Source organism: Emys orbicularis, chromosome 9 (assembly GCF_028017835.1).
Source record: "Emys orbicularis isolate rEmyOrb1 chromosome 9, rEmyOrb1.hap1, whole genome shotgun sequence".
NCBI classification, from domain to species: Eukaryota; Metazoa; Chordata; order Testudines; family Emydidae; genus Emys; species Emys orbicularis.
The window spans coordinates 14979314-14992371 of NC_088691.1; the positions used below are offsets into that span (position 1 = coordinate 14979314).

Here is a 13058-nt window from a genome sequence, read left to right on the forward strand (position 1 = left end):
CTAGTCTAGTAAAATGCAAAGTCCTTCAGAAAGGGCCAGTGCCTGGAGCCCCACAGTATTAGAGGAGAAGCTCAGCTTCTGTGCGTGACCCTGACACTGTTTTTCCACAAGAGTGATGAAAGCAAATTGTTTGCCTTTTATTGGCTGGTATGCGGGTGATGGACCATTGTTATGATAAAAAGACAATGCTGAATTTCTTAAGCATGAAAGAAGTTAGATGTTGTCTATTTTTAAAATGTTCTTGTAAAATATTTTAATCCCTTCCATGTTGCATTTTTCCAGTGCTGTATATTTAATAAGGCACTCATCTAATGGTTCTAGTCACATTGCAATACACTAGCAATTCACTGTAATGTGATCAGTTCAATCTAGAGCAGTGGTTCCCAAACTGGGGTTTGCGAAATGTTACAGGGGGTTCTCAGGGAAAAATTCCCTAATGGCGGACAGAACTGTGCCTAGGGACCCCGGGCAGCATGGAGCCAGCAGCCCAGAACCCCTGGACTTCCAAGAGCTAAGCAAATCAAAGTAAGCATATCTATCACACTGAGGAGATTTAAACTTCAAGACTCCTTGTAAGAAATGGAAAGGGAGGTGGATATTTTTTGCTGTTTTTAAAATTAAATAGGCAGCTAGTATTGTTTTTAAAATTATTATGAAGAACAGGTTTAAGCTTTCTTGTAATGTGCGTTGTTTGCCTGGACTGCTCAAGCCCTGAATGCTTGTGTAGGAGGAACTCTTTGAGTTGGCTTCTTAAATATCTTCATGGTGTTTCAGTCTGATACTCCTTGATGAAACATAGGAACCTTGTCTTATAACAGGCTTATTGAAAGTGATACAAGCTACGAAAGTGAGATCCTGGAAGAATGTTGCCATTTTCATAATGTAATAAAAATACTGTAATGATAAATAATTAATAATAGTGTGTAATAAGCATGTCATAAAAACAAATTTTATATTTCCAAGCTCACTGCTTTTATAATTTATACTCGGGTAAAGGAGAAAATACCTAAAAATATTCATTTTTAGGAGGGGGTTCACGAGACTTGACATTTTATTGAAAGGGATTCACAGGTTGTTAAAGTTTGGGAACCACTGATCTAGAGCATATGAAATGTCCAATGGTCACTTCAAGCATTATTCTATGTTGTGCTGTTTTATGTATTTATCGTTTTTGAGTGATTCTGTAATTTGAGTAAAAACAACGGAGTCCGGTGGCATATTTGTTTGGGCATAAGCTTTCGTGGGTAAAAAACCCACTTCTTCAGATGTCACTCCATGCAGATGAGGAACTGAGGCACAACGTAGACTGTGACTTTCCTAAGGTCAAATAGGAAGTTTGTGGCTCAATGAGAAATTGAATCCCAGTGTACGGAATCATGACCTGTCCATAAGACCATCATTCTTTTCTTTGCATTGCTTCCTGATGAGGTTTATCCTGAATGTTAAGTGTGAAAGTCTCCTTAAGAATTGTGAGCTTTGTTTTTAAAAAAGGAAAGAAAAGAGAGCTGATATAAAACTGTTCCTAATTTCTTTCTAAGTCTCTGTAAGTGTAAATTCAGATCAGATAATTTGCTTTTCTTTGTCTGTATTGCCATTTATAACAAATTCTGAATTAAACCCTACCCTTTGGCACTGTATGTGGGATTACATATTACTGGGTTGTTTGTTCAGTGGTAACTTTTATATTACAGGTATCTGCTGCTACATTTAAGGGAAGTTTGACTAAAGATATGTTTTAACTTCTTAACACTGAAGTGATCTACATTTCAGTCTCTTCTCTCAACTTAGTTTAGCTCAAGTGAGAGCGGCCACATTGCAAAATAGCACTCGAGTTGGTGTATCCACTCTCGCACTGTACTCACTTGTGTGTGATGCCAAGACTTCTGGAGGCACATCCCATGGTCCTTAGCGCTGTAGTAAAATTAACCTTTCTAAATTATTTCCCAAGTAAATTGTGGGAGAACTTTTCTTTTTTGGGGGGGCACATGGAGAGGGAATGCATTGGAGCTCTATTGGCAGTTGAGTGGTGCTAGCCTGTGGTTGTGTTAACACCTGATGAGTTGTGCATTCTCAAGGTTTAGCTTATGCCTTGTCACAGGCCAGCCAATTTGAGTTAAAAGTAGTGCTAGCCTCAGTTTCTTTTGTGTAAGGGACTGGAGTTAAGGGCAAGTTATAATTTGAGTTACTGTATATACTCGTTCATAAGCCGAATATTTCTGGTAAAAAAGTGAAGCTTCAAAGAGCGAGGGTCTGCTTATAAACGGGTCTACACCAAAATTTGATGATTTTAAGCTGTATGAAATTATTGAATTGAATATCTAATACATTGTCGTTTTGTTTACCTGGAGTGTCCGCAGGCATTGAGCCCCTCAGCTCCTAGTGGCCGCGGTTCGCTGTTCCCAGCCAATGGGAGCTGTGGGAAGTGGCAGCCAGCACGTCCCTCGGCCCGCGCTGCTTCCTGCAGTTCCCATTGGCTGGGAACGGCAAACTGTGGCCACTGGGAGCTGAGGGACTCCATCTCTGCGGACGCTGCAGGTAAACAAAACGTCCCGACCCGCCAGCGGCTTAACCTGACAGGCCGGGAGCCAAAGTTTGCTGACCCATTTATTGATGTTAATACAGCAGCCTTTTAAAGTTGCGAAGGCTTTGTTTAGTGGACTAGATTGGTTTGAAATGAATACTAAAAGAGCAATGCGGCAGATCTGCATGACGTTTGACCCATGCCTTTCACAAAATGCTACACCTTATAAGCCAGTCAGAAAAATACAATGAACGATAGTACTATAGCACTGGTGTCAGTCCGCTACTGTGTAATTTGATCTCTTCATGCATTTCTACCAATGGACCTCGTAAGTCTCAAGTCAATATGAAAATATAATGTGCAGAATCGATGGAATCTCTAATAAAATTTAAATAGCCTGTTATCGCCACAATCATGCCAAAGAACAATAATTTGACAGCGATAAAGCTGGTGACATTCCTATATAAAGTCCTACATAATCTATAACTATAATAATCTATTTTCATACTAGTAATTAAAATGAACAATGGTGAAATCAAAATAAAACAGTCTGCTTATCATGCATCGTTCAAACTTAGTTGTTGAATATGCAGAAGCAAACAATAATTGCGCCGCTGCTTGTGAATTCTGTATCAGTGAGAAGCAAGTAAGAGAACGGCGAAAAAATAAAACACTAAAAGACATGCCAAGAAGCAAGAAAAAATGTCCAACGAGGTGCGCTTCTTTTCCTGAGCTGGAGAAAGATCTCAATAATTGGGTTGTTGAATGTTGACAAAATGGGTACAATGTCACTAGAATTAGAATTCGTCTGCGTGCTCTGCAAACGTCGAGTCAGTAAAGCCGTCAACGTTTGTTGCATCAGCGGGTTAGTGTACTTGCTTCATGAACCATCATGGTCTCTGTCTTCGTCAGCGAACAAAGATAGTGCAAAAGCTGCCGAGAGATCTGGAAGAAAAAATCGAATCTTTCCAAAGGTTTATTATAAAATATCGAAAGGAATATGCACTTGAGCTGTCACAAATAGGAAATATGGACAAAACACCGATGACATTCGATCTCCCGAGCAACAGAACGGTAACCGGTGTTGGTGAAAAAACAGTTTTAATTAAAACCGCTGGCCATGGAAAAAATCCATTTTACAGTGTTTTTATCATGTTTGGCAAATGGATCAAAGCTCCCTGCTGTTGTTGTTTTTAAAAGAAAAAACCTTGTCTAAAAACATGAAATTTCCTGCTGGTGTCATCCTATGTGCACTCGAAAAGGGATGGATGGATGAAAGTGGGACTATTGAATGGCTGGAAAAAGTGTGGAATAAGAGACCAGGAGCACTTTTCAAGAAACCTGCTGTGCTTGTTTAGGACATGTTCAGGGCACACAAGACAGATGAGGTGAAAAATGTGGCCAAAAAAATGAAAACTACTTTGGCTGTAATACCTGGAGGCTTAACTTCAGTTCTACAACTGCTTGATGTCTGCCTGAACAAACTCTTTAAAGACAGGCTACGCAAAATGTGGTTTGTATAGATGTGCTCAGGCATGGCTAAGTTGACAAAAGGCGGGAATCTTATGAAGCCCGAAATCAATCTGGTTGCCCAATGGGTCAAGGACGCGTGGGTGTCCATTCCCTCGGAAATTATAGAAAAATCATTTCGGAAATGCTGTATCAGCAATGCACTCGACGGGTCAGAAGATGATGCCATATTTGATGACACAACAGAGGCTGATGATAAGGAATCAGTCTGAAGACAACACTGCCGACATCTACAATGCAGGTGCAGCTGTGACTGAAGCAGAGGTTAATGAACTGTTTTTGGTGAATCAGAGACTGATTCGGACTTTGAAGGATTTAAAGACTTTTTAAAGTCTTGTATTGTTCTGAAGTACTTGTTTTAAATATCCATTTACTGATTTTAAATATTGACTGTAATTTTGAAGGTGAATACATATTTGTTATTATAAAAACAGGTTTTTTGTTAGATTACATTAAAATAATTCTAGCAAAACTTTTGAGTGTTTCTTGTGACACCAACTTTTAAAATATAGCAGGGGTCGTAAAACTTTGGCTCCTGGCCCGTTAGGGTAAGCCGCTGGCGGGTCGGGACATTTTGTTTACTTGGAGCGTCTGCAGGCACAGAGCCCCTCAGCTCCCAGTGGCCGCGGTTTGCCGTTCCCAACCAGTGGGAGCGGCGGGAAGTGGTGCCATTTCTCACCGCTCCTATTGGTTGGGAACGGCAAACGGTGGCCACCGGGAGCTGAGGGGCTCCGTGCCTGCGAACGCTCCAGGTAAGCAAAACGTCCAGGCCCGCTAGCGGCTTACCCTAACGGACCAGGAGCCAAAGTTTGCCAAACCCTGAAATATAGGGTCAGCTTATGAAAGGGTCATACAGTTTTTGCTATTTTTACCTATCCATCTTGGGGGGTCGGCTTATAAACGAATGGGCTAATGAACGAGTATATACGGTAACTTTGTATTGAAGTAGAGTTCCAATTGTGGGTAGAGTTAAAAGCTTAATTTAGTCCTTGCTTCTGTACCATCTCAGGTGTTTGTGATCTTCAACTGATACATTGTAAATTACTGATATAATTAAATGACTGACTAATGTCACTGGAGACCTCTTCTCCCCCCAACCCCACCCCACTTTAATGAATCATAATGGTATTACACTTCTTGTTTGTTAAATCTTTAATGGTAGGTTATAGTCAAGGTCCTTCACTTTCAGCTTTTACCGATTTTTTTTTTTCTTTTTCCCTTTTTTAAAATTATTTACCAGAAATTTCCCAGGTTTTACAAAACCTATTAATTGTTTTTTTACCATTTTTTGACGACTCAAATCAGAATACTGATTAAGAAAATCCAATATATTAGGTAGGTGTGTTTATGTTAATAATAAATTAGTCTAAGGGTATGTCTACTCTGCCCGCCGGATCGGCGGGCAGCGATCGATCCAGCAGGGATCGATTTATCGCGTCTAGTCTAGATGCGATAAATCGACCCCGAGCCCTCTCCCATTGACTCCTGTACTCCAGCGCCGTGAAAGGCGCTGGCAGAGTCGACGCGGGAGTGGCAGCAGTTGACTCACTGCAGTGAAGACACCACGGTAAGTCGATCTAAGTACGTCGACTTCAGCTACGTTATTGACACACCCCCCCCCCCTCCCCCCCACACACACATCCCCAGTGTAGACCAGGGCTCGGTGTAAATGCAAGGCTGCCTGTTAAAAGAAGTCAATGTAGTGGAAGATACAAACACACACGTATATACATATGTGTATGTCAGTGTGTCCGTGCTCAAGTCCTAAAAAGAGACGTGCAGGAACTCCACAGATCTATCTCCCTACTCTGGAAGGCAGCCCAGGTCACCAAGCTGCCAAGTCACCGAGTTGCCATCTTTCCTTCCAGAGTGGGAAGCCAGATCAGAAGTACTTTTTGTTGCTTTATTTTCTGTACTCCCATCCCCTAATATTTACCCAGAACACTGACGTAAATTTTTTGCACTGATTTTCACTCATTTTTTAAATTTTTGTAATAAACACTGATAAGTTTCCAGGAAATTATAAACAAAATAGAAACTGAAAACAAAGGGCTTTGGTTACAGTATGGCGATACATCACTGTGGGAGATGCTATAGCTGTAAAAAATTGTAATTTAAATCTTTTTGCAGTTATTTTTGGAACTGTCTACCAAGTTCAGCAAGGTCATGATATAGTTGCCCTTGACATTTTTGTATCCAAGGAGAGTCCAGAGTGATTCCAAATAAATGTGTTTTTTTAATTTCACCCAAGATGCAGGAACTTTTTTGGTGTATTTGAACTGTTTTGTATAGAGATTTGGCACATGTAAGCAAAATATGCTACAGTATGTTTTTAACAATGTATTATAAAGTTTATTGTAAAGAAATAACTAGGTCAACCTCTGGATGACCTGTCTTCTAGAGTTTCTTTAGTTAGCTTTAGGCTAGAGCTCCACCTTGTGATCTTTCAGCATGATACATTTTCTTTTAAAAGTTAATAAGTTAATTATGTTTCAGTAAAACTCATGGTCTTCTGAAATTCATGGATAAACTTATAAATCAACTTAATTTTGCCAACAAACGCTGAAAGCTGTATGAAATATATAAATAGAGAAAATTAAAATGCTTAAGTGCTAAACATATGAAATATAGTTACAGTTTCATGATAATTAGAAATATATTTTGACCTTAGCAGATGCATATACCAGTACCAGGTGCCAAAGGTCTGGCTTTAAATCTGTGCTTACTGTGGATAATTCAATTTTTTTGCTGGTTGGAATGGCATCTGCAAAATAGACTTTTTGTCGCCTTCTCTGAATTGACTACATCAAAGTATAATATTTTTTTGTTTAAAAAGTAAGTTAAAAAGGACCTAATAAGATACTTATATAACAAAAGCATATGTCTGCCCTTTTACTGTTTATGGTCCTAATCCTTCTCATAACCCATAATCCTTCTCATAATCTCAGCACCCCTTTGCTGGGATTAACGTTGTAAACTCCTGTGTCATCCTACTGATATGTAGAGCATTTTGCATACTGATGGTACTATATAAATAATTTATTGATATCTCATATGCTGAGAAAGTTGCTGGCCAAATGCTAGGACCCTCTTCTCTTCTGTTTTTTCTCCCCTCCCAAAACCATAATCCCAAAACACTTCTATTTTTGTAACACAGACTCTTGACCTCCAGGAGACAGGTTCATATCCCTCTTCTGTTCTGTAATTAGAAGGTAGAAATTCAACACTTACTTCAGGAAAAATCATCTGGTTTTCTTTCTTGTTGTCTGTGCTAGGAATCGAAACTTACAGAGTGTCGCAAAACTCCAGATATCTAGTTTTAATAGATGGTCTTTAATTTCAGAATGAGAGATGCACCAAATATATAATTTAAATTCTGTGTTGAGATTATTTTTGAATAGTTTATACATTCCTTTACTCAGTTTGTGATAATTATATTCTTTAAAAGTTTTTGTGGTTGCCGACCCTTGTGCTAGAGGATGATACAAACATTTTTCCCAGTAGGGGTTTCATACGTGTTTGCTTAACAGCAGACTAATGTTGAGACTTTGGCACCTTGGGCTGTTTTATAAATTCTGGATAGGACTGTACTGTGGTGATTACAGATTAGGACTGAGCATTTGACTGTTCCAAAAATAATTGGTCAATTGATGGGTCAAATATTATAAAATGTAAAAATGGTCAAATATTTTGAAGCATGAGTCCCTGGCCATCTTGGCTAATAACGATTGATAAATAAAATAAAATAAATAAATAAATAAAATTTATTTTATTTATTTTATTTATAAGCATGAGTCCCTGGCCATCTTGGTTAATAACGATTGATGGACCTATTCTTCGTAATTTATCTCATTCTTTTTTAATCCCAGTGATACTTTTGGCCTTCACAACCTCCCCTGGCAATGAATTCCACAGGCTGACTGTGCATTGTTTGAAGAAGTACTTCTGTTTTAAATCTGTTGCCTGTTAATTTCATTGGGTGGCCTCTAGTTGTGTTACGTGAAGGGGTGAATAACACTTCCTTATTCACTTTCTCCACACATTTATGATTTTGTAGACCTCTGTCCTATCCACCCTTTAGTCATTTCTTTTGTAAGCTGAATAGTCCCAGTCTTTTTGATCTCTCCTCATATGGAAGCTGTTCCATACCCCTAATCATTTTTGTTGCTCTTCTTTGTATTTTTTCCAAATCTAATATATCTTTTGTAAAATAGGGCGACCAGAACTGCATGGGCATACCATAGATTTATATAGTGTTGTTACAATATTTTCGGTCTCATTATCTATCACTTTCCTGATGGTTCCTAACGTTAGCTTTTTTTGACTGCTGCTGCACATTGAGCAGATGTTTTCAGATCTCTAAGGTGCCACAAGTACTCCTGTTCTTTTTGCAGATACACACTAACACGGCTGCTATTCCGAAACCTGTCTTGAGTGGTAACAGCTAAATTAGACCCCATCATTTTTTTGTGTATAGTTAGGATTGTTTTCCAATATGCATTATTATTTGGCGACAAGCGAGCTGATTTTCAGTGGCACTCACGCTGCCCGGGTCCTGGCCACTGGTCCGGGGGGCTCTGCATTTTAATATAATTTTAAATGAAGCTTCTTAAACATTTTAAAAACCTTAGTTACTTTACATACAACAATAGTTTATATAGAATAAATGAAGACTCGGCACACCACTTCTGAAAGGTTGCCGACCCCTGTTTTAACTAGTTACTGATCCATGAGAAGACTTCCCTCTTACCCCATCACTGCTTACTTTGCTTAAGAGCCTTTGGTGTGGGACCTTGTTAAAGACTTTCTGAAAGTTCAGGTACACTGTATCCACTGGATCTCCCTTGTCCATATGTTTTTTGACCCTCTCAAAGAATTCTAATAGATTGATTGAGTCATGGTTTCCCTTTACAAAAGCCATGTTGAGACTTCCCCAACATATTGTGTTCATCTGTGTGTCTGATAATTCTGTTCTTCACTATCATTTCAACCAATTTGCCTGGTACTGAAGTAAGGCTTACCAGCCTGTAATTGCCAAGATTGCCTCTGGAGCCTTTTTAAAAATTGGCGTTGTGTTAATTATCCTCTGATATAGAGGCTGATTTAAGTGATAGGTTACATATCACAGCTAGTAGTTCTGCAGTTTTATATTTGAGCTCCTTCAGAACTCTTGGGTGAATATTATCTGGTCCTGGTGACTTAATCCTGTTCAGTTTATTAATTTGTTCCTAAACTTCCTTTATTGACACCTCAATCTCTGACGTTTCATCAGATTTATCACCTAAAAAGAATGGCTCAGGTGTGGGAATCATATCCTCTGCAGTGAAAACCTATATAAAGAATTAATTTAGCTTCTCTATGACAGCTGTGTGTTCTTTGAGCGATCTTTTAGCACCACAATCATCCAGTGGCCTCATTGATTCTCTGGGGGACTTCCTACTTCTGATGTACAAAAAATTTTTTGTTCATTTTTGTATGTTTTGCTAGTTACTCTTCAAATATTTTTTTTTGATGGCTTAATCATACTTTTACACTTGACATGTCAGAGTTTATGCTCCTTCGTATTTTCTTCAGTAGGAGATGCCTCAATTTTTAAAGGATGTCTCTTTGTTTCTAACCACCTCTTTGACTTTACTTTGTTTAGCCATGGTGGCATTTTTTTGGTCGTGTTGCTTTTTTTTTATTTGGGGTATACATACAGTTTGAGCCTCTATTATGATGTCTTTAAAAAGTTTCCATGCAGCTTACAGGCATTTCATTCTTGTTACTGTTCCTTTTAATTTCCATTTAACTGGCTTCCTCATTTTTGTGGTGTTTCCCTTTTTTGAAGTTAAATTTTACAATGGAGCGTTTCTTTGATATTTCCCACCCCTACAAGGATTTTAAATGTAATTACATTATGGTCGCTCTTACCAAATGAATCCGCTATATTCACCTCTTGGACCAGATCTTGTGTGCCACTTAAGACCAAATCAAGAATTGCCTCTACCCTTGTGAGTGCCAGGACTAGCTGCTCCAAGAAGCAATCATTAATGATTTCTAGACACTTTACTTCTGCATTTTACACCTGTCTTCAGGTGACATTTATCTCCTGTCCTGAGGTCACAGTTTTATTCATTGTATTTTTAAACAGCAATATATTGGGCTGGGTGGTGATGCTCAGTTGTGCACTGGAATAAGTAAAATGCTAGTTGTGGAGTTATTACCATTAAGTTAATGACACCCTCATTGTGAATATTGCTTCATCCCTCAGATACTAGACCAGGGGTGGGCAAACTTTTTGTTCTGAGGGCCACATCGCGGTATGAAAATTGTATGGCAGGCCATGAATGCTCACGAAATTGGGGGTGGGGGTGAGGGCTTCAGCTGGGGGTGCGGGCTCTGGGGTGGGGCCAGAAATGAGTTCAGAGTGCGGGAGGGGACTCCGGGTTGGGGTATGGGGTGGGGTGAGGACTCTGGGGTGGGGGGGGTGAGGGGTTTGGGGTGCAGGAGGGGGCTCCAGGCTGGGACCGAGGGGTTTGCAGGGTGGGAGGGGGATTAGGGATGGGGCAGGCTGTTGGGGCACAAGAGGGGGTGAGGCTCTGGGGTGGGGCTGGGAATGGGGGCCTTGGGGCACAAGAGGGGGCTCTGGGCTGGGATTGAGGATTCGGAGGGCGGGAGGGGAATCAGGGCTGTGGCAGGGAATTGGGTGGGGGGCTCAGGGGTGCAGGCTCCAGGCGGCGCTTACTGTAAGCAGCTCCCAGAAGCATGTCCCTCCTCTGGCTCCAAGGCACAGCCAGGTGGCTCTGTACGCTGCCCCGTCCCCAGGCTTCATCCTTGCAGCTCCCATTGGCCAGGAACTGCCTGCGGATGGGGCGACATGCAGAGCTGCCTGGCCACGCCTCCATGTACTACGTAGGAGCCGCAGAGGGGTCATGCCAGCTGCTTTCCGGGAGCTGCGCGGAGCGGGGCAAGCCCCCGATCCTGTTCTCTGGTTGGAGCACTGGCAAACCCTGACCCCGCTACCCGACGGGAGCTGAGGGACCGATTAAATGGTCTGACGGGTCGGATATGGCCTGCGGGCCATAGTTTGCCTGCCCCTATACTAGACACATGAGGAGCTTCTGCAATAAGGACACCAGCTCTCTTTTTCACATTGTCTGCTTTAGAATTCAGAAGACTACCTGGAAGCCATGAAAATTTCAGCCTGAACAGTTGAAGTTTAGCTAAATTTTAAGCATATAAGGTCTTATAATGGAAAGTAACTATAGGTGGTGTTTCCAGCTCTGTCCATAATAGTTCACAGTTACACTAGATGGCAGTACTTTTTAATTTTTTGTCCAGTATGAGTTTTCTTGCTAGCATTCTAGATGGACCAATAAACTGCTGTAGCAATTCTTATGCTTTTGTTTGTAACGGGGATAATATCTATATTGAGGAGCTGTTGAAATTAATCAGATACAGCTTGTTAAAATGCTTTCAGTATAAAAATTGATGTTAATCTGGCATATTAAACACACTGAAGAGTAGACCAGCAGAAAAGCCAATATCTCTTAGACCCCCTTCTTGTGTATTTTTAACATGTACTACGTGTGGCATGTAGTATACACATGCTGCATGCCCCACTAGCACTGGTATAAATAAATAACCATGCAGACAGGCACTGTAAAGTGTAAAGACACATCAGAAGTTTAGGGTATGCACCCAAAACGGTTCACAGTGCCTTTTTATGTCTATACTTCTGTTTTTAGCAGTTAAGTGTCCCACTGCCTCCCTCCTGCCAAAGCTTTTTCCCTTTGGTGAAAAAGACTGGCAGTGGGGAAAGGCTCTGGCAGAAGGGAGGCAGTGAAGAAAGGTTTTGTAAGCTCCCTTCTGTCGGAGCTTTTCCCCGCTGCCTCCTCCTTGCCAGAGCCTTTCACTGCATTGTGGACACTGCCTGCTTTTTTCACTGTGGTGTGTAGCTACTGCCGATGTAGACAAGGCCTTAGTTCAAAGAAGAAATTGAGGTTTTGTTCTTTAGATTAGTCTTCTAAAATGATCTAGACTAATAAGGAATGCATGCATATTCTCCTTGCCGCTTCACCTCCTAAAATGAGATTTCCCCCCCTATATATCATTTACCATGTTTTGCTGTATGTTTTTTTAATATTGTGATGCTGTTGCAGGAGTTTGGGGAGAGATTTTGGCGGGGAAACAGCACTTATAAAATTTTTAATTTAAAAGGAGAAAAATAAACTTCTGATATGTATGTCAAAAGGCTGATATATACAGTACAAGACATTAATGACAGTAACATTTTTGCGCTTTTCATTAAGAGTAAAGATTGACCTGGTTGTTTGTGTTTTTTTAATAGGAATTGTCTTTTGTGAAAGGAAGAAAACGTGCTTGCCCACCGTAAACTGTTTTTTGAACATATTTCCAGTACAGTGGTGGTCCAGAAGATGATAAAGAAATGATAGCAGCTCCAGAAATACCAACTGATTTTACTCTCCTTCAGTAAGTAACAGTGCTTAATGCAGCCATAACAAGGTTATTCTGTCAAGTAGTTAGTGATTTAAATCTAAAGCATTGCTTGAATGGTGTCCTGTGTTTCCAGGGGAGTTAAAATAGCAATCGTATAACTGGTTTAACTTTATTTTTTACTATAGATTTTTAGAATCTTTAATGAAGCGTTTTGCTAGTAGGGGAAGCTATTGTCATGGTCACAGAATAGTTTCCATTATAGAAACATTTTTCTGGTGCTTATAACTTTCTGAAAAACTTTTCTTTTGGATTAGAAATTTTCTGGACAGAAATATGAGTAATGTCAAGTCAACGTCTTCCTGTTTTTGGAGACAGATGTTGATTGAGGTCTTTTTTAAAGGGCTAGGGTTGCTTAATCCTTAACAGAGAGTTGCTTTTTTGCCAAATGTTTGTTCGTTTTTTTTATATATATATATATATATATATATATATATATATATATATATATATATATATATATATATATATATATATATATATATATATATATATATGTGTGTGTGTT

General features: G+C 39.9%; 1 protein-coding gene across 1 annotated transcript in view; it reads left to right on the plus strand.

The window, feature by feature from the left end:
* The window catches only part of STAG2 (STAG2 cohesin complex component), a 178293-nt gene that overhangs the window by 49393 nt on the left and 115842 nt on the right, over positions 1-13058 (plus strand). Inside the window, exon 2 of the mRNA XM_065411203.1 lies at positions 12384-12526. Within this exon, the coding sequence (XP_065267275.1) occupies positions 12483-12526 (44 nt within the window). The 5' untranslated portion in view covers positions 12384-12482. The remainder of the gene's footprint in view (positions 1-12383; positions 12527-13058) is intronic.